Source organism: Otolemur garnettii, unplaced genomic scaffold (assembly GCF_000181295.1).
Source record: "Otolemur garnettii isolate 467f Iridium unplaced genomic scaffold, OtoGar3 scaffold00062, whole genome shotgun sequence".
Classification (NCBI taxonomy): domain Eukaryota; kingdom Metazoa; phylum Chordata; class Mammalia; order Primates; family Galagidae; genus Otolemur; species Otolemur garnettii.
This window is the reverse complement of record NW_003852457.1, coordinates 1,150,458-1,174,873: the sequence shown is the minus strand read 5'-3', so window position 1 is coordinate 1,174,873 and position 24,416 is coordinate 1,150,458. Positions and strand designations below refer to the sequence as shown.

The 24,416-nt window shown below is 45.5% G+C and overlaps 1 protein-coding gene across 1 annotated transcript in view; it reads right to left on the bottom strand.

The window, feature by feature from the left end:
* Positions 1 to 24,416, bottom strand: part of TRAPPC9 (trafficking protein particle complex 9) — a 727,753-nt gene that overhangs the window by 636,484 nt on the left and 66,853 nt on the right. Inside the window, exons 8-9 of the mRNA XM_003792853.3 lie at positions 19,591 to 19,807; positions 9,957 to 10,100 (exon numbers count right to left, since the gene is read on the bottom strand). Coding sequence (XP_003792901.2) covers positions 9,957 to 10,100; positions 19,591 to 19,807 — 361 coding nt within the window. The remainder of the gene's footprint in view (positions 1 to 9,956; positions 10,101 to 19,590; positions 19,808 to 24,416) is intronic.

Genomic DNA, 24,416 nt, shown 5'->3' with positions numbered 1-24,416 from the left:
TGGAGAAGGGCTGGGTGAGGGTGGGCACCACTGCCAGAGAGGAGAGGAGAGGCCGTGACAGCATCACATGGAGAAGGACTGGGTGAGGGTGGGCACCACCAGCAGAGAGAAGAGGAAAGGCAGTGACCACTGCTCTGGAGACTAGCAAGCTGGACGAGTGAGAGGACAGGAACGCCTGGCAGACGGAGCGGCTGAAGAAGGCGTGGGGGGAACAACGTCGGACCTCAGGGACAACACACATGCCTCCTGGCAGAGGTTCTGCTTCAGAAGGGAAGGTGCTGGGATTTGGTTTCAGACTGCGTTGATTACGGCATATTTGCACACAGAATAATGCAGCGGAGTGGATGAATGGAAGCAGAGAAAACAAAAGGCGGGAGAGGCACGTGCCCTTCCACACTCTCCGCAGGCTGCCTCCCAGAACGGCCCCGCCTCAGCAAAGTCTCCACGAGACACCTGTCCTGTTGAAGTCAACCCCTGCCTGCTCCAGCAATGTCCCTGCCAGCACAACACTGTACAACAGGTAGGGACCGAGGAAGGGGACAGATGAAGAAACATGAGGAGGGTCACCATCTGCAGCTCCTCCAGGCAGCCCCATCAAGGGAGACACAGTGCGTCACATCATCGAAGCCATCCCAGCCTGGCAACGTCTCACCGTCGCCCAGCCACTCGTGTCTACAGAAGTTACATCTGCTGACTGATGGAGTAATCCTTCTCTTAAGTTTCACAATCACCTGTGGTAGCTGGTTCTCTCTGCCACTGAACAAGTAGCACCCTTTGAAGGAGAAGTGAGATCCGTGGTGGTGAATATGCATCACTGGCAAACATACCAGTTAAAGTTAGAAGCAGGATGCTGAATTCTGCTCTGAAAACAACATTTCTGAAGCAGCAAACTTTGCCTTCTTTCCAAATAATTGCAGTGAATATTTTTATATTCAGATGTCTGCTTCCACTGCCCCCCTCTGCCAAGGTGACTTTGACAGAGACAGGCAGCCCATGTCAAGGTGAGTAACCTGCAAGGTGCAATAATCAGTGACCACCCCAGGCAAGTCGCATTAATGTACCAGATGGGAAACTGACATTTAAACCTTCTCCTAAAGTCGTGATTGCAGGACAGTCACAGAGGAATGTACAGGTAAATATGAGAGGGAAGTTGTCCATCCATTTAGTAAGTATTTCTTCACACACACCAGGTGTCAGACCTTGTCCAACAACTTGCATCCAGGCACGGCAGCTCATCTCTGTAGTCCCCCTACGCAGGAGGCTGAGGCAGAAGGATCCCTTGAGCCCAGGAATTCAAAGCTGCAATAGCTGCAAAGCTGTGGCTGTACCTGTGAAAAGGCGCTACACTCTAGCCTGGGCAACATGAGACCCTACCGCTTACAAAATAATAAGGATAAAATGAATAAAATTAAAAGATCTGCGTTACTCGTCTCCTTGGAAGACTGGGAAATGCATAATGAAGTGTGATACAGAAGAAGAGGGGAGACGTGGGTCAGGGTGGGCCTAGAGAAAACCGTGCCAGAAGTGAGACCTCGCGGATTGGAGAGGGAGGACGAAAGGAAAAATCACTCTGAGGGTTGAGGCTTGAACTGAGCAGATGGTCACCCCGGGAAGGAGTGGAGACAGGAAGAAGAGCGCAGGATGTGGGAGGCGGCAGGGCTCTGACCCAGTTCCCTCCTCAGGGGCTTCCCCGGTGGAGACGAAGAAAGCCAAATGCAGTGGGGCCTGGGAGGATCCTCAGCTGCGGATTCCACCAACCAAGGACTTAAAATATTTGGAAAACAACTGCATCTGTACTGAACATGGATAGACTTTCTCTTGTCATTATTCTCTAATCAATACAGTATAATAACCATTTATTAAGTATTTCAAGTAATCTAGAGATGATTCAATCTACACAGGAGGATGTGCCTAGGTTATACGCAAATACTGTGCCATTTCATATCAGGGAATTGAGCATCCACAGAGTTTGATATCTGAGGGAGGTCCTGGAACCAGTGCCCTAGGGACACCTCCTAGCCACACTGACTGCTGGCCAGCGTGCCCACATGACCTAGTTCCAGCCAGCGACAGACAGAATAGAATGTCTGCTACAGACTTTTAAAAACTTTTGTGACAGGTGTACTGAGATGTAATTCACGTACCACCCCCCTGTCTAAAGCACACCACTCACTGGTCCTTATGAGTTTACAGTATTGTGCAACCATCACCACGACATGCTGTGAGGAAATGTTTATCACCTCAACCCCATTCTCTCTGGCCATCACTCCCCTAGTCCTCTAGTCCTCCCAGTCCTAAGCAGTGACTAACCCACTTTGTGTCTCTGTATGTCTATTCTGATCATTACAAGTGGTCTTTAATACTTGGCTTCATTCACTTAGCAGAATGTTCAAAGGACCACCTGTATTGTAGGGTGCACATCACTTCACTTGTGGTGACGGCTTAATGACTGCATACAAACATTACCATACTTCAAATGGGTGAATGCAATGGTATTGAAGTTGTTTCTTAACAAATGTGTTGATTTTTTTTTAATTTGAGTAAGATATTCTTTTTCTTTTACATTAAAGCATGACATGGGGAGAGAGGTATTACACAGCAACATTGTTTCTGGAGGTTCAAGATGTTCAAACATCCAAGGGCTGTTGTATACATAAATCTGGGGCTCAGAGAAGAAGCTGGGACACTGGGGCACCAATTTCAGATGTCACTATTTCATTTATTCTCCCACTAGCCTAGGAAGATAGTTGCTATGGTCCTCAGTTTCTGATGAAGAAATTGTGGCTGAGGAGACCTGGGTCCTGGCCGGCCCACACTATGCCACGCTGGGAGGTGGAGGCTGGTGGAGCTCAGGCCCGTCCGTGAACTCCCGCTGCATGGCATCGGGCCTGGGATGCTGTGCTCCTTCAGCTGCATGACCAGCTACTTACAATACATCTGTTGCTTCCAATGACCCAGAGAGACACCACAGTCCCCACACCTTAAGTCTGGGGGGCGCAGAACATCAAACGCTGTGTAGACAGCACATGTGAAGGTCCCAGGTGTGCTGCACTCTCCTTGTCTGGAGAATACTTGCGGCATTACCGCCTGTGTGTCTCTTGTCCCTCTTCCTTTCTTTTAGAGACCAGTGGCCATGCTTTTGGCCATTATAGTCTCCAACACAAACTACAACATCAGCATGCTGGGAGAAGAGCCATCCTCACATCCACCAGCTCTTTGGGGTCATTCTGCTGTTCCCTATTTCTCTATCGGGATCCTTTTAAGGTGCCTCAGGCAAAAAAGCCACCAATCTCTGACCGAGGAGCTAGTGTCGAATTCCCCAAGAGAAAAACTATGCCATCCTGTGACATTTTTCCCCTTTCTCCTTTTTAAAGTTACCTGATGTCAAAGCAGAAAGCTTTTTATTTTCCACAAGACCTGGTGTCAGAACAAAAAACACCCTGGAACAGCCAGTGCAAAAACCTGATCGGGCCCACAGGCAGCAGTTTGCCAGACCCTGCTCAAAAGACTAATCAAAAACCACAGAAGGATCTTTAAATGAGCCAATTACAAGAAATATCAACTTGGCAGCACAGCAGAGGATGGGCCTAGAGAGAGGTGTTCATTCATTCAACAGGCATTAAGGGCCTATAAGGTACTGCATGGGGGTGATAACTGGGCTCCTTAAGACTCCAGGCAGAGGGAAGAGACCAGCCAGTCCAGTGCCCAGAGTGGAGGGGGTTCCACAGGAGCAGGCATGTGGCCTGGGACTCTGGGGAGGAGCGCTGCAGGCATGGGGGCAAACTCCCGGGCAATGTGACAGTAACGGCAACAGGGTATACATGGCACCAAATAGAATGCTTCTCTACTGGAGAACTGTCAAGAATCTGAAATGCCTGCACATGGGCCACCTAGGAAAGTGGGAGCGGAGGAGGCCATAGTGGATGCACCTAGACCTTTACAAAGGAAAGACCCCTTTCCTTTTTAAGAAGAATCCTTTAAAGAATTTACAGGGCCAGGTTTGGGTGTACAACCATGAAGCGTGACGGGATGACAGCTCCATAAGTCTACGCCATAATGCCATGGAAGCTCTGCACCCACACACCTGGTCACGAAGCCTCAGCAAAGATGACCCTGTACCAGTGATGGGAGAAAGTGACAGTGTTCTTCCAAAGAAAAGTCCACAAACTGTCAAGTTAGCACTCCTATCTCACAGACGTAGCAGAAGTCTTGGGGGAAGCAGATCTTTTTCATGTAATAATTGCCTCATAACTTCTCTTACAGCTTTGTTCATTTGCACACATTAGAAGGTGTGTGGGGAGACAGCCCCGGGTTGTGCTTCTCACCTCCCAGTAACAGAACAGCTTCACAGATGACAGGAGGCCAGAGAGACCCCTCCTGCAGCCTCACGCCATTTCTCTCTTTCTTGACTTTTCTTCTATTCCACACTTAATTTCAATGCAGCAATATTTAGAAATGTTAATTATCAAGTCCATGAGTGGTACCATAAGCTCTTCAGAAGAAAGGTCATTCAATAAATTATATTATCCACCATTAAAACGTAACAAAATACCACATGGAATTGCCACATCGCTATTGTCAAAATGAGAAAATGGAGGCCCAGGGAGGACTTAATTACAGATCTGAGGTTACAGTAATTGGAGGTTGAGGTGAGGGAGGAACCTTCAGACCCTCCTGACCTTTGTCCTTTTCTCAGACGACTCCAATTAACCAAATACCATTACAGACAGGCCCTTCCGGAGACAGTTATTTGTTCAAGAGTATCAAATGTCCTAAGTTCTTCTCCTTTTAAACAAAGTGTCTTTAGATCACATATAATATGATCTCAAATAGCCAGCAAGATACTATCAGCATTTCATGGACAAATATTTTTGTCACCTAAAAGCATACAAGCAGGACTCTACTAGTCACAGCATACAATGTGAATCATCTTCCCAAAACAGGAGGAACCCCACACTTCTAGAGTAAAGAGGTATGTGGCCTCCCCACCAGAAATAAAAAGTAACTTACGTCTAATGGAACTTAAGAAAGCACAGAGGCACACTGATTCTCTTCTCAGTATTCGCAATGGGAATTAACAATATAAGCACACACACAAAAATCCTAGAAAGAAGTATATCATTATCACATCTATGCCTTCCTCTCCCCATAACCACCTGATACGAAATCTAATTGAGTCCCTACGGAGTTTTGTCAGTTTCCCAAATTTAGATGATGAATCTCTTCCAACCTAATTCCATGAGTACCATGAGAAAAGAAATTCCTACCATGACTAATTCAAACTCAGATTTTAAATGTATTTTCTCTTCTAGTACTTCTGGTAGATCCCAAAAAGAGAAAAAGAAATAAAACCATTTTCAGGATCCCAGTGTGTAGCAAAAGACAGCACAGCGTGGAGCACAATTCCCTGAGGACGCTGACCCTCCTTGAGCTCAGGAAGCACTTTTAAACACCTCCCCTGCCAGGCAGGGCTCGTCTCAGAAAATATTTCAAATGGCCTCATTAAAACCATAGCCCACAGTTAGTGGTGTCACTTCAATCATATTTTAAATTTTAAATATTTTACCCACGTACTTTAAAAGAGCCTTCAATATGAACTGTTATAAAATGGGCAATTACTAAAAACGCAGCAAAGCCATCCCCCTTTTTGAAAGATCATATGAGGAATAAGGACAACAACTACATGATGGGTCTAGAAGTAAACAAATCTTAAAAGTATAACATAAACAGGATCAGAGTGAAAGGAAGAGAAAGGCAAGAGGCAGAGCTAAAGACTCAACCAGAACTCTTACTATATTTTTACCGTAGAGATTTTCTTTGTCACCTCAAGAAAGATGCTGACCTTAACTCCTGACAGGAAGTAGAGGTGGCTGGGCAAACATTCCCTTCCACTCACAGGCATGTGGGCCTTTTGTCCACAGAAAATGAATGCTGCTGACAGAAAAGAAAAAAGCAACAGAGGTATAACAGAGAGCCCTGGTGTGCTCACTCACTGCAGTCATTCCGCAGACACATGTACAAACACAAGCCCGTGAGCCAGCACACACGACCCACTTCTTGGTGCCGTGCTGCCCTATACGAGCAGGGCTTTGCGCTGGGGAAGGTGGCGCTCATCAGCCTGGAGCGCTGGGGAAGGTGGCGCTCATCAGCCTGGAGTGGAAAAGTCGAGTGGATCGTGCCAATAGATCCTGCAAATGACCTCAGTCATTTCACAATCACCAAATGCTTCCAATGTCCTATATGAACAGGAAGAATCCAAAGGAGAAGATATAGCCCGTGCTCCTGAGAAATGCAAAACCCAATAGAAATACAAAATACAGCACACATACACTTACATATCCATATATGCACACTGCTTAAAAATGTGTGTTTTAAAAATGCCTACAGACTCAAATCATAACCAACTTTCCCCAAAGCAGTCATGATTACAGCTGGGCTGGGCTGGGAGCGTCCAGCACCTATTCTTTGCCAGGTCCAGTCCTAGGAGCTGGAGACAGGGCAAGAGACCAGGCATACAGAGATCACTCTGCTACGGGGCTTCTGAAAGGGAAGACAGGCATTGACCAGCCTGGTATGCAGCTGACTACTGGATTATACCTGTGGTAAGTGCATGAAGTAAGCGAGCAAATGAGAGCAGTGCCTAGTCTAGCCGGGGCCTTGTGAAGGCTTCCCAGAGAAACTCAGCACCTAGAGGAGCCAAGTGGTAAAGCGGAGCAGGTGCACAGGACGTGCTGTGGAAGGCAGGTGTGCACCAAAGAGAAAAGGTGCAAGGTGTGGCAGGTTAGGTGGAAGCAGCTCAGGGGAAAGACATAGGGGCACTGCCAAGAGTTACAGCCATGTAGATGGTATGCACTGAGACATGAGGTGTATGGGGACACAGGCTGGAGAGGAACATGCCCCGGAGCAGGGACATGCAGAGTCCACGTGCCCACCTGGGGAAGAGTGCAGGTGGGTGGCACCCTGGGGATCAGAGGGAACAAACATTCCCCAGAGCGGCTCCTAAGCAGCAGCTGCCACCAGGAGAGACTCTGCCTCAGGGGGTCCTCGCACCTCACAGAAACACTGGAGTCCACGAGTCACCCACCCAGCGTCGAGGTGATCTTGCTGCTTACCTTCTGAACTCTGTGGCTAAGGTGAAGACAAACATGATTCAAACGTAGCACCAAAGGCAACAGAAACCAAATGCACGCAGAGAAGCCATACAGTCCTCCACAGGGGCAGCTGTCAGAGCAGTAATTTGCCTGGGTCACCAGAAGTTCTAAATAGAGAGTAACAACCATGCCACCCCAAAGGGGACATGAATAGCCACAATAAGCAGTAAGTGTTTTAAGAACCTTAGTGACAAAGAACTACAGGAGATCACGGAGAAGTCATTCCTAATTAGAGATGGCAATGGAACTCACTCTAGAAGAATCCACATTTTCTTTAAAGGACTGAACAGGTGCTGCTTAGAAGATGGGCTTCAGGAGCACAGACAACGGCATGAGAAGGACATAAATGTCATTCAAGGAGTAAAGTTCACATCAGCTGGTTTGAATAAAATTTAAGGACACACAGGGACTGAAAGTGTTCTCGGAGCCTCTGATCAGAGACACAGGGAAAAGGAACTGCAGACAGAATGATTGATTTGAAGAGAGGTCGAGACTCGCTCAGGTCAGCGACCAGGCCTGACGTTACTGATTATCTTATATACTCTCAAACATTCAGTAAGAATTTAACACAGATACAAAGAAGTGGAGTAACATTAGGAAGCTACCATCAAGATTACAATTCAGTGTGAAGGCTGAGGAACACATATACAATTGATTTTGTTTAGAGTAAAAACATAAAGGAGACTGACTGACTGTTCTCGCTGGCCCAAACCGAAACTAGAGATTATAATGTTAATGAAGGAAGAAGACAGAGAACAGAACCCAACACTCGAGGACATGTGTTCGAGCTTCCAGCTGCGACCCGGCCTGATTCTCCATGATCTCTTCTAAAGAGTTCTTCTGCATATTTCTGCATATCTATAGGCAGGTGCAGAAGCTCGATCTTTGAAGAAATCTTTCTCAGAATCAATCTCCTGGGGGAGCACATTGAAGCGAACTGCCACGTCTGAGCATGGGGTGCTTATCTCTACAGGGACAGACAAGGACAGGTTACACAAGAAGAATCTGGCCAGACTCTGTAACGTACCTTGGAACTTCATCCTGCAAGCCAGGATTTTCAATCCTTTTTCTGCTGTATTATTTTCAGATAATAGCTATAACTGAAACACTTTCCTCTCCCACTTCAGGAAGGCACGTTGGGATGAGTGAGTGAGGCTGACACAGTGTGTGTGACTGCCTGTCCAGAAACGGGAGGGGGCAACACGTCAAACTTCAACACTTCTGTTTGGAAGCTAATCATTATTGAATTCTCAGGGTAAACTCCTATTCTAAATGCTTGATGGGAATTAATGCACTTAAACTTCAAATCACTCTAAGAGATACATACCCAGCATTATCCTGGAGCCAGAGGAGATGGCTACAATTACAGGAAGGAGAGAGAGAATATGTATTGTGTAAAACCAGAAAAGCACAAAACTTCATAGACAATAGAACATGGCATGAGAGAGTAGGGTGCTGAGTCATCTGGGGTACCCACTTGGACAGTGGCAATGGTGGTCCAGTGCTATAGTGGAGTACCTCTCAGGACAGAGGGACTGATCCCCCAGGTGCAAAAGTGCTGCCCCCAGCAGCCATCCTCAGCTAGAAAGTGCCACTGCATCCATCATTGTGTTCCTTCCTGGGAGCAGGGGCATCAGGGCCTAGGCAGGGTAATGAAGACTTGACCCCTCCCCATATAGCAAGAGGTGTCTCCAGTGGGCGGTCCTGGCTGCACAGGTCTCACTGGGGTCACTGAGAGCACACCCCCTCGCTGCTGTGAAGAGGTGCATCACCAAGCGTGACCTGCTTCTAACTGCCAGTTAGCAAGGCCACAGACAGGCCTGGCCCCCTAAGAACAAGGCAGTACACTCAGGGCTCCCCATGGGTCAGCGGAGGCCCAGTTTCTCCTTCCATCTACTCTGTCCTCTTCCTCTTCCCTTCCACAGGGACTAACCCCACAAGCACTTCCCAATGAACTTTCCACACATTAGTCTCCACATCAGAGGACACTGCCCCAAGACTGCACTATGTGCTGGACTGGGGCAAGTGGGACAGGTGGGAGGAAAGGTTGGGGCAGCACAGTTCCACATCTGAGGTGCTGGTTCCCAAGTGCCTCGGCAGCCTCCAAGTGAAAAAGGCCCACAACAGCAAAACAGACATATCTGGGGCTGGGGACAGACAACAGATTATGACTGAAACTCAAAGGGCAGATGACACTCAGGCACAACGTGAGAAGAGAAAATGACCACAGAAGGGGCCAGGAAGAAAGCAGCTTTGAAATGTGGCAGAGACACTGCCTGACTCGGTGAGAGCCCACACCTGCACACCTCGCTTTTGGTTCTGGAAGCCAGGACAGAGTTACCCTATAGCAGGCCGTGACAAGAGGACACAAAGGGCCCCCGAGCTTCTGCTCATGTTCCATTTCTAATCTGGGTGAGGGATACAGCTGGCCACTTGTGAATAGTCACTGAGCTCTGCTCTCATGAGTTGTGCCCTACCCTACACCAGTGCTGTACTGGGACATTTACAGTTTATAAAGTGCAGAAAGAAGCCACACAGGAAGCTAAGCAGCAGAGAGAAAAACAGTAGGGGTGGTGCCAGGGGAGAGGGTGAGAAGGTGGGCAGGGCAGCGCAGCGCACAGGTGTCCTGAGATCTCGGCAGGCATGGAAGGAGGTGCCAGGCAAGGAGCAGGCACCTGCTCACTACGAGGGGCTGGGAAACATTGCCCACCCACCTAAACCCAAACCAGGTCTACATGAATCAGCCGCTGGAGTACAGTCACTCATATTCCCTTGAAAAAACTATTATAGTTGGAAATCACTCACCCTGATCGGACAAAAAGTCCAGCATGGTCTGCAAAAGGAAGGACAGGTGCCTGACAGAGAGAGCTGGGTTCCCCATTCTGCGGGAGGCGTAGACCAACTCATGAAGCAAGCGCATCTGGACAGCAGCCCAGCCTCTGTGCGTACCTGCAGTGGGAGTTACAAAACACACAAAAATGCCGTGAGAGGGTGCAGGAAATACAGCTGACGCAGTGTGCAAACTTGGCAATCTGAAGATAAATGCCCCAACTCCAAACTCAAAGAGCAATAAAAATGTTCCCCCCATGTTTACTGATCCTGGAAAGAACTCTAAAGTGGTATGTCTCTCATACCTGAAGTAGGTTTCAGATGGAAGTTTCACTCTTCTGCAAAGACATAATTTCAAAAATATCCCACTTTGAAATATTATAAGTTTATAACAAAAGATTATGTTTTCCATGGCATATATTTGAGTTATAGACTCAATTTTTTTCAAGAAAATACTGATATTTGACTGACCTTAAATATCAACCAAGGACAGTAAGTGAAAAAGTACATTTCCCAAAAGTCTAAGAAAAATGCATGAAAGTAGGTAGCTAAATTAGAGAAAAAGTTATCAACGAACTCTATGGCTACTCCCTGCAAAACATTTCGGCAGGTATGAAATCAAAGGTGGGGGATAAAGACAGATGGCCGTTGAAAGTATCTCTCCAGATAATTACAGAGTTTTATTTATTCCATCTCCTTTTGGCAACCTTACTATTTTTAAAAATTTTTCACCTTAAAAGCCTTCATGAAGATATAGCAACAGGAATCCCCAACAAACAAGTTGCCACACAGTGCTAGGGACTTAGGAGATTGAGGGGGTTGGGGAAAAGTGGTGGAGAAAAATTTAAGACAGGAGTCTTGGGCACACCTGGCCCGGCACAAAGAATTCACTGACTCAGGCTCCCTTCCAAGCTACCCAGACTCTGCTAACCTGGTGGACAACCCTGGGACCTCTGCTGCAGTGGTGCCCACACCAGGCTAGTAAGAACCACACGCTGGGCCCACAGGACATGGACTGCACCCTGTACTCAGACTTCAGTGCAGTTAGTGTGAGGTTGAGAAATCCAAGCCTTTGCACACTGATAATCTATCAGACTGTAAATCACTGCTCTAGCTGACCCCAAACTTAGGTCATTAAAAAACAGCAAAGTGCATTTAGGCTCTAATAAAATGAACATTTACTGAATATAATAGCTCATGATAGCCACTCAACTCACAAATATTTCTTGAGAACTTAACACTGTACAAGGCAGGCATAGGAAAAAGAAGAGGAGATAAAGTCCCTGCCCTCATGGCATCCACGTCCCTGTGGGGACAGCCACGCAGGGAGCCCTTGGGGCACTCTGTGAGGAACACAAATGAAGGTGACAGTGGGCAGGAGTGAGTGCTGCTACATTAGCTGGGGCAGGTGGGCAGCAAGGTGACATCTGGACAAAACCTTGAAGAGCAGCAACACTGAACTGTGAAACGGAGACAGCACACGTCGTCAAATCACAAGGTCCGAATGCAATGGGCCACTTAGAACAACTTTAGCAGTATGTTTATCCTAAGTGCTCACTAAATGCTAGTTGCTATTAACATTATCATTCCGTGAACATAGTGCGCTCAACATATACGTCAACCTTTGACTCTGGTTATAAAATGATTAATGATCCAACCTGTTTCATTGTTTCAAGAATGAACCTTCCATTTTTTAGATCTCTATTGATGTGTTTGCCAGGTAAAATTAGTGTGTGTGTGAGTCAGAACCCAAACCCAGGTGTGAGCTCCTGTACTGGAAGGCTGGGTGGCATATGCTGTTGCAGCCCAGGACAGGCCCAGCGTGGAATGGGAACTCAGTCGGAATGAAACAAGGAACGCAGCCTCCTTTACCACTCAGGGAGCACGGACTGCTCCTCCTTCTCTCCTGACCTCTCTTTGTTTACCCTCTAACACTTTCGGACTCCCCTCCAAGGGGATCTGATCCTAGCCCCTACTCAAGGTCTTCTCTCACTACCCCACCTTACGCAGCTAACCAGGCCCCCTTCCGCATTTCCATTGTATCCTACACAAGTTGCAGCTGCATTTGACAGGTACAGCAAGGCATCTGCTAGCACACGTCTTTCTTTCTTCCATCAATCCTTAATTTCCACACATCCTTAATGCCTAGCAGGACACCTGGCACACAGTGGGTGCTTAATGAGCATGTGGATCAAGATGAAAGCTGGATGAGAGAAAATTTTAGACATGCAGACCCAAGTACACAGGAATGAAATGATGTGACTTCTGGGATGTGCTATAAAATATTTCAACAAAAAATGAATAAAATAAAAACAAAGGTAAAAATAAGTATGCCAGGGGCAGCGCCTGGGGCTCAGGGAGTAGGGCACCGGCCTGATATACTGACGGTGGCAGGTTCAAACACGGCCCTGGCCAAACAGCAACAAAAATAGCTGGGTATTGTGGTGGGCGCCTATAGTCCCAGCTACTCAGGAGGCTGGGGCAAGAGAATCACCTAAGCCCAAGAGCTAGAGATTGATTGCTATGAGCTATGATGACACGGCACTCTACCAAGGGTGACAGAGTAAGACTCTGTCTCTTTTTTTTTTTTTTTTTTTTTTTATTTTGAGACGGAGCCTCAAGCTATCCCCCTGGGTAGAGTGCCATGGCATCATGCTCACAGCAACCTTCAACTCCTGGGCTCAAGCGAGTCTCCTGCCTCAGCCTCCCAAGTAGCTGGGACTACAGGCGCCCGCCACAACACCTGGCCATTTTTTGGTTGCAGCCATCACTGTTGTTTGGCCGGCCCGGGCTAGGGATTCGAACCTGCCACTTTAGGTGTATGTGGCTGGCGCCTTAGTTGCTTGAGCCACAGGCGCCGAGCCGACTCTGTCTCTTAAAAATAAATAAATAAATAAGTATGCCAGTGCTGGTAATTATTTAATCTAGGTGGTAGATTTATTGTTCTATTCTTTCTAATTTTTATACAATTAAAATATGTCATAATAATTTTTCATTGAAATCCTTAGAGCTAACCAAACACCCCCACTTGCTGCCACTACCATTGCCACCACCACTACTTTACATTCTAGTACTTTATCTTCCAGAAATCTTTTGGAATATAAAATGGCAGCACTTCTCATATAACTACAGGAAAGGAGAGAAAGATAAGTCCCTGCAATATTCTACATTGTCATAAGAGGCTAAGACCAAATGCCTAAAGGTTTAAAAAGCCAAAATCAAAGTCATGACTAATCCAGCCATGAATTCAAAAAGACCCAATTTAACTTACCTCAAGAAGGTTATTTCACATAAGAATTAGAGAAATATCCCTTTGCTAACTTTTTTAAGAGATAGATAATGATCCAGCTCCTGTCCCAGAGAGGGGGCAAAGCAAGATGGGCAAACAGAAACCTCCAGCAATCATCTGTCTGTGCAGATGCCGAGTCCAACTATCCACACAACCAAACATCTTCAGGAAAACCAAGAATCAAAGAAAGACATCAGCTCCTACGACAGGCAGTTATGAGGGACATGGAGAATAAATGTTCTTAACAGTCAAGAGCGTACAGGTCATAATATCTATGTGATTCAAAGTGCTTTCCCTACAAATATGAATTCTTTTTTCAAAAGACAGATTTGTGATCAAGTTTTCAACATTCTTATAACTGAAAAGTTCGCCAATTTGGCAATCCGTTACATACTCTGACTATTGTCTTTAGCAATGCCATTTGCCATTTCACAAGAATTCCTAGGGAAAATGTAATTCTTGTTTAGGAAAGAGATTGAATAAAAGGCATGATCAAAAATTTTCATATGTAGCAACATAGCTAAGATTAAAATGATAATAAGCAGCCTTGTAAACCAGATATATGCACATTACACATCCATACTCCTACCTAACGCTGTGTAAGCAGCAAGCGAGAATAACACCCTTCTCGAAAAAGGGAGGGAAACCTTCCAGATAACTTACCTTTTATTCACAGGTACAAAGCTTTTAGTAGGATTCCCATTTAAGTCTCTGAGAAATGTTTAAAGTGGTCCAAAACAATATTAGAAATGAGATTTAAAGAGATTTTTTTTGTTAAAAATATAACCAGCTGAAATTTATTATTTTTACATGATTTGATCTCAGTCCTTTACCTCCCCTCCCTGATGTCTTTCACAAAACAATGGCAAGCGCCTCCTCCTCCTCAAACAGAAGTCTAAGTAAAAAGTACCAAGCACTTTGGTACCAAAAGTACCAAATGTACCAAATCACCAAGCACAGTGGCTCATGCCTGTGGTCCCAGCACTCTAGGAGGCCGAGGCAGGTGGATCGCTTGAGCTCAGGAGTTCAAGGCCAGCCTGAGCAAGAGCGAGACTTCAACTCTACCAAAAATAGAAAAACTAGGCAGAAGTTGTGGTGAGCACCTGTAGTCTCACCTATTGGGAGGCTGACGCAAGAGGATCAGTTGAACTCAAAAGTTTAAGGGTTTAAGGTTGCTATGAGCTATGATGACACAAAGCATTCTACCCAAAGTGACAGAGTGAGACTCTGTCAAAAGAAAGAAATGGGAAAGGAAGGAAGAGAACCAAATCACTTGAAAGTATGCTCATTTGTTATACTTTTCAAAAGAAGCATGTTTCCTCTATCAGGCTTAACGTTAAGACCAAGAAAAAACTCTATTTAATAAATGGCAACAAACATATTGCCATGGTAGCTTGTTGGGGTTTGGTCCCACATTATTCCTATCTACTTGGACCCCCAGGCTCCCACTTGCCCCAGTTCAGGGGACATGGTAAGACATAGAGGCCTCTGAAATTTTTTTTTAACATACTTATAAGTTCGGAGAAGTGCTGTGAGAACAACAGGATTCAATGAGAGAGAAAAATAAAAGGATTCCACTTAGGCTGAAGGCTTAGTCCACAGGGGACTTCTCTGAAGCTGAAGAAATGGCATTCATCTGTGACCAGAGGGTAGCTGGGAGTTAGGCAGGAAGAACAGCGGAAGAGCATTCCTGGAGGAAGAAAGAGCTATCTGAAGACCTCAGACTTGTGTGTTCTTAGGTATGGATAATTGGCCCTGGTATAAAAAGAAAAAATTAAGACAACTCCTAGTGTAACTTACATAAAGCCCAGGAGGCTTGGTTTTACCCTGAAGCCAGCCTGGAGTTATATTCAAAAGATACCAAAAAAAGTAACTGGAAAGCAATTTAAATCTTTCCTACAGCCTTTCAAAAGTATACCAAATGGGGATTCCATTCAGAAATGCACAGAGAAAACCATTTAAACACATTTTCATCTCTTTCAGCACCAGTGTAACTGCTCTAAAAACTCTGTCTTCCTAAACACTACCCCACCCCCACCCCCACCTCAATCAAATTTCTCCAGAACAGAGCCTAACTGAGCTTAGACACACGACTGTCCCTTCCCAGGCTCTGGGGTCTATGCTTTTCTCTTCTGCCAGTAACTCTTTACCTTTTAAATATAAATCCTACAATTTTCTGAGGCTTGTCTAGTTGTTTTTGCCCTTAATTCCAATTAACACAACCAAAGGGCTGGGTGAAGGGCAGCAACCCCACAGCACATCTCTCAGGCACAGGCTTTGTGAGCCCCACACTTGGTGCTGCCCCTCTCACCCCATTCACTCTGGCCACAGAGAGCTACAGAAAGAGCCCTAGTCCCAGTCGGAGGATCTCACTCGCCAGAAAATACACAAATGGGTGCTGAGCGCTGTCCTGGGCACACAGGGACTGACCATTCAATCCTCACAACCTCCCACTGGATAAACTAGTTTCCCACTTACAGATGAGGAACAAAGACACGAAACATTAGGTGCCTTGGCTAAGGTCACCAGCGGTACGACCTCTGCCGCCTTGCGACCCGTCTCCTCCAGGGCTTGTGTTGCTCAGGGTCCCTGGCTGCCAAGCAGGGAGAAGCAATGCCCCACACGTGAATGAGGCCACAGCTGGCCTGTGTGGAGGGAGAGAGATAACTCTCTGGGCAAATGCAGCTGCAGGCCAAGGCTTAGCAAAGAAAGTCCCTGTGTGGGAAACAGACAAAGCCACCCCTTTGCAGCCTGGCACACAGCTGGACATATGCAGCCAGCACCCCTGTGCAGGTCACAGCTGTAGACAGTGACCCTGCCCAGTACAGAAGGTGCTCGAGACAGGCCACTTAAAATACCAGGAAAAAGTGAAGAAAATGTGAACAACCACCTTTTGTGAATATTTTTGTGTAACATCTAATAAGGACTTTTTTTAATAAACAAAAAATATCCCCAACTTCAAGATTTACTATAAAGCTACAATACTCAAGACAGTGTGGTACTGGTAAAGGATTAGACTAATAGATCACTGGTACAGAATAGACAGTCCCAAAATAGACCTATGTAAGTACAGTCAACTGATCCTGACAAAGCAGTGATGGCAATCAATGGACAAAGATAGGCTCTCCAACAACTGGTGCTGGAACAACAAGGAAAAAACAATAGTAGTCTAGTCACAGACTTTACACATTTGCCACAAATTAACTCAAATTAACTCAAAATGAATCATGGACCAAAATGTAAAATGCAAAACAATACGACTCCTGGAGGGTGTGGGGTCACAGTGTGCGGCACACCTCTGTGGGTGGGACACAACTATAAGAGGGACTTTACCTAACAAATTCCTGTAAAGAGCAGGAATTGTCTTCCTTTTCTTAGAGACAGCATCTAACTCTGTTAACGGGCTGGATGGAAGTGGCGCCATCAAAGCTCACCACAAACTCTAACTCCAGGACTCCAGCAATCCTCCCACCTTGGCCTCCCAAAGTGCTAGGAGTACAGGTGTGAGCACCGCACCCGGCCAGGGTGTCTTCCTTACCATGGCCTCACCCACGTGACACATCCCATGGCACAGGGCAATAATAGCACAGCACTTTATCTGTTGAGTTCATGTTTGAGAAAGGTAAGTAGATATGTCTTTAGCTATTCAGATGGGGAAAGGGGAGAGAAACCTGGTTTTTCATTCAACCTGGGGGAGAACCCTAACAATCAGAATTATCCAAAGTAGAACTAGATTCATCGTTAAAACCATAAGCTGGGGCTCGGCGCCTGTGGCTCAAGCGGCTAAGGCTCCAGCCACGTACACCTAAGGTGGTGGGTTCAAATCCCCAGCCCAGGCCCGCCAAACAACGATGGCTGCAACCAGAAAATGGCCGGGCGTTGTGGTGGATGCCTGTAGTCCCAGCTACTTGGGAGGCTGAGGCAGGAGACTCGCTTGAGCCCAGGAGTTGGAGGTTGCTGTGAGCTGTGATGCCACGGCACTCTACCCAGGGGGATAGCTAGAGGCTCTGTCTTAAAAAAAAAAAAAAAGAAAAGAAAAGAAAACCATGAGCTGGGAAAGGAGTAGGGTGCCAGCCCCATATACCAGAGGTGGCAAGTTCAAACCCAGCCCCAGCCAAAAAAATCATGAGCTGGGCGGCACCCATAGTTCACTGGGTTACAGCACCAGCCACATCACATACACTGAGACTGGTGGGTTTGAACCCCAGCCTGGGTCAGCTAAAGCAACAATCACAACTGCTACAACAACAACAACAAAATAGCCGATAGTGTGGCAGGCACCTAGAGTCCCAGCTACTTAAGAGGCTGAAGGAAGAGAATCACTTAAGCCCAAGAGCTGGAGGTTCCTGTGAGCTGTAACACCACAGCACTCTACCCAGGGCAACAGCTTGAGACTCTGTCTCAAAAAAAAAACCATGAGCTGCTCCAGTCAGCACAGGCCTTTGAGAGATGTGAAAATGATTCTGGAAAATCCATCTTTGCACTGCTGGGACAACAACCTACATTACATGAGAGCCTGCACAGCCCCTTTCCTACCAAGACGCCTTCACTAACTCCAGGTGGGAGTTGGAGGAAGGTGTTACATGTTTCCCACCTAGAACAGTAACCAAAAAAAATTTTTTTCACCTATTAAGACTAATACTGGACATTATATTCATGTATACGTATTATCAGATTTATAGTTTCATTTTTACTATGTATTACCTTGCATTAACACTGCAAGAATAAGAATTTACTACCAAATGTACAGATACGTGTATATACATACACCCAGGTATATTTATTCCCAGTTCATTGGTTTTGCTAATTTAACTCAATTTCGTAAGATAAGTAAAGTTCTTAGTGTTTTGTTGCTATAGCATGCCCATGAGCCCAAAGGCAACTTCTGACTACCACATATAATGACTTGAGAATGGGGGCGGTGCCCATGGCTCAAAGGAGTGGGGTACAGGCCCCATATGCCAGAGGTGGTGGGTTCAAACCCAGCCCCAGCCAAAAACTGCCAAAAAAAAAAAAAAGACTTAAGAACGCAAGCCCCAGAGTACCCAAGAGTTTTAGTCACCTTTGCACAGCCAGCAATATCTGTCATGTACCACAGATGCTCAAACAGTGCCTGATTAATTGAATTAAAACATCATTTTAAAATGCTCATCATCCTTAATCATCAGAGAAATGCAAATCAAAACCACTTTGAGATGTCATCTAACTCCAGCAAGATTAGCCCACATCACAAAATCCCAAAACCAGAGATGCTGGCGTGGATGTGGAGAAAAGGGAACACTTCTGCACTACTGGTGGGAATGCAAATTAATATCTTCCTTTTGGAAAGATGTCTGGAGAACACTTAGAGAACTAAAAGCAGACCTATTTGATCCTATAATTCCTCTACTAGGTATATATCCAGAAGACCAAAAATCACTTTATAACAAAGAGATTTGTACCAGAATGTTTATTGCAGCCAAATTCATAATTGCTAAGTCATGGAAGAAGCCCAAGTGCCCATCAACCCACAAATGGATCAATAAATTGTGGTATATGTACACCATGGAATATTATGCCACCTTAAAGAAAGATGGAGACTTTACCTCCTTCATGTTTACATGGATGGAGCTGGAACATATTCCTCTTAGCAAAGTATCTCAAGAATGGAAGAAAAAGTATCCAATGTACTCAGCCCTACTATGAAACTAGTTTATAGCTTTTATAGGAACACTATAACCCAATTTTAGGCCAAGAATATGGGGAAAGGGGAAAAGGAGGGAAGGGGAGTGGGGAGGATGGGTGGAGGAAGGGTAATTGGTGGGACCACACCTACGGTGCATCTTACAAGAGTACAAGTGAAACTTACTAAATGTAGAATATAAATGTCTTAACACAATAACTAAGAAAATGCCATGGGGCAGCACCTGTGGCTCAGTGGGTAGGGCACTGGCCTCATACATTGAGGGTGGCAGATTCAAACCGAGCCCCGCCAAACTGCAACCAAAAAATAGGCAGGCATTGTGGCGGCGTCTGTAGTCCCAGCTACTCAGGAGGCTGAGGCAAGAGTTGCCTAAGCCCAACAGCTGGAGGTTGCTGTGAGCTGTGACGCCACAGCACTCTACCCAAGGGTGACAAAGTGAGACTCTGTCTCTACCAAAAAAAAAAAAAAAAAAAATGCCACGAAGGCTATGTTAACCAGTTTGATAAAAATATTTCAAATTGTATATAAAACCAGCACATTGTACCCTATCACTGCATTAATGTACACAGTGATGATTTAATAAAAATAAATAAATAAATAAAACAACATTTTAGTTCCAGAAGCAGGACTTCCAGTACCTCTGTTAAAGTCTTTTGGATCCAGAGACAGACTGTAGCCAGGAAGCGTCTCCAGGAGGAGTTTGTAGCAGGCCCTCCACCCAGGCTCTGCGATGCTCGGGGCCACGCACTGCATGGCAGCCACGCGCTTGAAGAACGCTGACTTGCGATGAAAGCCGATCAGCTCGTAGAGCTCAGAGAGGATGCTGTATCGCTGGATTTTTTCTTCCTCAGAAAGCTGAAGCACAGAAACAAAGTAAAGAGCCTTTGAAAGAAATTTCTAAGAGAAACAAGAGACATACACACAAAAAAAGTTTTTTTTGTTAAACAGAGACCTGATGAAATATGGAGGAGGAGGAGCGGGAGAGCCTCATTACCGGCACCACAACACACACCATGGAGAAAGCAGCGAGCGGCTTCTGTGGACACTCCAAAACCTCTAACGAGCCATCGCTTCAAGTGCAGCCTGTCATTCTGCTAACAAGGCTCAGATTCTCCAGAACAAAGGTATTTGCTACACATCACATAAGACATCTACTTTAAGTTCCTTTATACAAGAAAAGAAAAGGAACAAGAGTTCATCCAGACAAGCGGATTTTGGCAGAGACTTTCATCAAATACAGAAATTCTTAAAACCCCAGAATACATAAATCCATGCAACTAGATAATGAATTGTTAATAATAACTCCACCTATCTTAGACATAAGACTTTACAACTTACGAAAAGGTCTCTTTCATCCAAGACTGAGTCCTCCCAACAACCCTATGATGCAGTAATAACAACTTCTATTTAAGCATCTACTACTATATGCCAGCAAACTTAATGTACCTCATTTAATCAAAACAACAATCCCATGAGCTTGTAGATAACAACATTTGAGCTCAGGGAGGCATTAATAACCTGCATAAAATTGCACAGCCAGGAAGCATCAGAGACAAGACCCGACTCTGGGCCCCAGGCTCTGCTCACAGTCTGGTGTCTACCTTATAGCACTGCAGGTGCCGTCAGAGAGGAGGGAAGGCAGGGCCCACACTGTGCTCAAGCCAAGCTAAACAAGTGATTCTCTCATGCCCCGCCCCTGGGCAGTAAACATGCTTCCCAGGTATGTCTGTGAGCTCCAAACTAAATTTGAACACTCTTCCAACCTGCGCCCTTTAATTCCTGCATCCATTCTCCACTCTTAACTCCCACTGTCACGGCCCTTTAGATTTGAATCATCTTCCTACCACCTTCTCTACCTTCCTAACTCACCCACATACCCCAGCCAGAATAACACTCCTGAAGCAGGGCTCAGAACCCATCAGATATGCTATGGTCTGAAGTTTGTATCTCCTCCCAAAATTCACATGTTAAAACCTGACCCTAAGGGGATGGACTTAGGAGCTGGGGCCTCTGGGAGATGATGATCATGGGGGTGGGACATAAATGGGATCCGTGCCCTTATAAAAGAGACCCCAGAGAGACTTCTCTCATCCCTTCCACCATGTGAGGGAAAAGACATCTATGAACCAGGAAGTGAGCCCACATGAGACACCAAATCTGCCAGCACCTTAAACTTGGACTTGCCAGACTTCAGAACTGTGAGGAATAAATTTCTGTTGTTTATAAACCACCTAGTCTGTGATATTTTTTACAGCAGCCCAAACAAACAAAGACAGCGCCTACCTCAAAACCACTGAGGAACCCTCCATCACTACTGAATGAAGCCCAAATGCCCCCATGGGCCTCCAAGGCCCACGTGAGTTAGTTAGCAGCAACCTGCCCTTGTAACTCCATGTCCCACTGCCTACCCACCGTCTAGCCCAACTGAGCAAAGTTAATTCATTTGTTCTCTCATTCTCTCAGCACATTTATTGAATGCCCACTCTGTACCAGCCACTATTATTATGGGAGATAGGGCAGTGAAGGAAACAGACACAGACCTCCACTCAGGGCCCTCCAAGCCAGGACAGGCCAGTCCTCCTGGCTTAGAATCAGCTCAGGCAAGACAGCAATCAGCCAGCACAGTGCCAGAGTAGCTGCTCCAGGTGCCCTGACATGCCCTTGACACTGAAGAAGGGTGGAGAGGGGATGGCAGGGCTGGACCAGATGAAGATCCTCCAGGGCACGTGGGCTCCCCAAGACCCCCACCTTGGCTCTCTGTTCCTGGCTCCCACAGCCTGAAGGGCCCCTCCCCACAACATCCTTCAAAGAGCCCATTCCAATGCTGCCCTCTCCTGAAGCCCATGGTCCTGCCCTTCAGCCATGATTGGCCACTTCTTTCCTTAATTCTCAAAACCATTCTGGACTATTGTTTCTCTCTCCATGTCTTAAATTACTCACGTGCATGTCACCATGCCCCCACCCCATCATTTCATGCTCATGCCAATGACAGGTGAAGACTGCTGCTGTTCCACAGGCTCACAACATTTGATGGTACCAGTCTGTTTAACTTTAGCCACTCTGGTAGCTTTAATTTGCATTCCCTGATAACTAATGATGCTGAACACTTTTTATATGATTACCAGTTGCTTGTGTATCTTCCTTTATAAAGTGTTTGTTCAAATCTTATGACAGCTTTTAAAATTAGGCCATTTGTTTATTATTGAGTGGTAGGAGTTCTTTTTATATTCTGAATTTAAGTCCTTAGTCATATACGTTTTGCAAATATTTTCTCCCAGTCTGTTGACAATTCATTTTCCTAAGGGAGTTCTGATAAGCAGAAACATTACATTATGATACAGCTTGATTTATCAGTTTTGTCTTTTATGATTAGTGCTTCCTGGGTCCTTATCTAAGACATTTGCCCAAAGTCACAAAGATATTCCCCTGTTTTCTTCTAGAAGCTTCTTGTCTAAGTCTATGATTTGTGTATATTCAAATCTGAATAGGACAGTGCCTCTGTTTCCCAGGAGCATACAGAACAGCTGCAGAGAGAGAGCCCTGGGCTGTGGGGGAGTCACCACTGGCACAGGACTGAGGAGATGTATAAAGGAAGGGCACCAGGGCACAGTGCCGTCCAAACCTGGAAGCTCCTGAATGTCCAGCTGTACCACTGTGTACTAAGCATGATAAAAGATGCTGGGGACGATGAAACAGTGATCTTACCCAGTGCCCTTAAAGAGACCACCATCTAAAACAAAAGTGACAGCTAGGGAAGCTCACGAGCCTTCGGCTCCAATCCATCCGAATGTCCGTTGATTCTTTCATGGAACCTATCTAAGATGAAAGGTTGTAATACTTTGAATAATAATATAGTATTTCAATCTTCTTGTTATCATTTGAATGTATTAAGAAAGCAAATAATAAACACTATGTTACAGATGGAATAAAATCACTTCAAGCCCTAAAAAAGATCCTTGATGGGAAACACTTGGACACAGCTCCATTTGAGCGCTAGACAGACACTTGACTAAACAGCTTCTTATTAGTGCCAAACCCTGGGAGCCTCGAGATAAAGCCCTGTCAGGTCAACTCAGGTACCTACAGCACAAGGACCTGCGGAACACAGAATGGCTCTGGGCAAGATGCTAGGTCAAGATCCTCTTGAAGTCTTGAAATAAAATCAAATTCCCAAACTCATTTCTGACATGCTACTCTTTTAGGGAACATTAATCAGCACATTTTTTGTTCTAATTTTTCAATAGGCTGCATGGTCACGAAGTCCAAGTTCAGGGCCCAGATGTTTCTAAGAGGGTCCAACAGAAGTGGCTCAAAGATCACTCAAGCCAAGTAGCTTTATACATAAGACATACTCTGGGGAATTCAAATATTAATTCACTTTTCCATTTCCAACTTGAAAGTAGGTTTAGATCTGTTTTATTCCACTAATGAGAAAGAAAGTGGTAATATTAGTGGGAAACTCAAGATACAGGACTAGTCTCTGGCAAGAGGATTTAGGGAAGAACAGACTAGAAAGTACCAAGTTCCAGGACCAAAGCTGCACATCACTGACTCTGCCACATTCCTTATCTACAAAATGGGGACAATCAAACCTAACTGTGATTGTTGGAAAGACAAAATGAAATAATGTGGACCCTTAGCATCAGCCTAAAATTCTAAGTGTTCAAGAAAGCAGAAATATTGTTAGTTGATGCCTTTGAAATCACAAGTCCTAACCCCAAATTAGCCAGCCAAAGATGATCTAGAAAATGCCTCAACCTCCATCAGCCTTCTCAAACACAGGAACATGTGGTAATCTGAAGAACCAGGCAGGAGACAGTTGGGACAGCCTGGTGAGAGCACTTCAGGGATGACCACAGAAGAACACGGGATAGACAACGCAGAGACTACATATTCCCAGGGATGGGAAACACATTGCTTTTCGCCACAGGTATTTCTAGCCATAAGGATATGGAGGGAAAATTTATATTCAAAATTACATAAAATTTCTATGTATCTTTCCAAAAAGTATAGATAAAAACATAACTTTCTTTCCTACATACCAAAGCGGGGTAATAAGGCATGCACCCAAAACTTTTCTTTAAAAAGCATAGAGCAGGCTAGGTGCAGTGGCTCATACTTGTAAACCTAGCACTCTGGGAGGCCAAAGCAGATGGACTGCTTGAGCTCAGGAGTGCGAGACCCCATCTCTACTAAAAATACAAAAACTATCCAGCAGGCATTGTGCAGGCACCTGCAGGAGGCTGAGGTTGCTGTGAGCTATGGTGATGCCAGGGCACTCTACCCAGAGCCAATGAGACTCTGTCTCAATTAAGAAAAAAAAAAAAAAAGAAGAAGCCTTTATTGGAATTAAATTTGTACAAATATACACACACAAAAAAATGAAGGCCTGGGCTTGGTGCCTGTGGCTCAAGTGGCTAATCTGCCAGCCACATACACATAAGCTGGTGGGTTCAATCCAGCC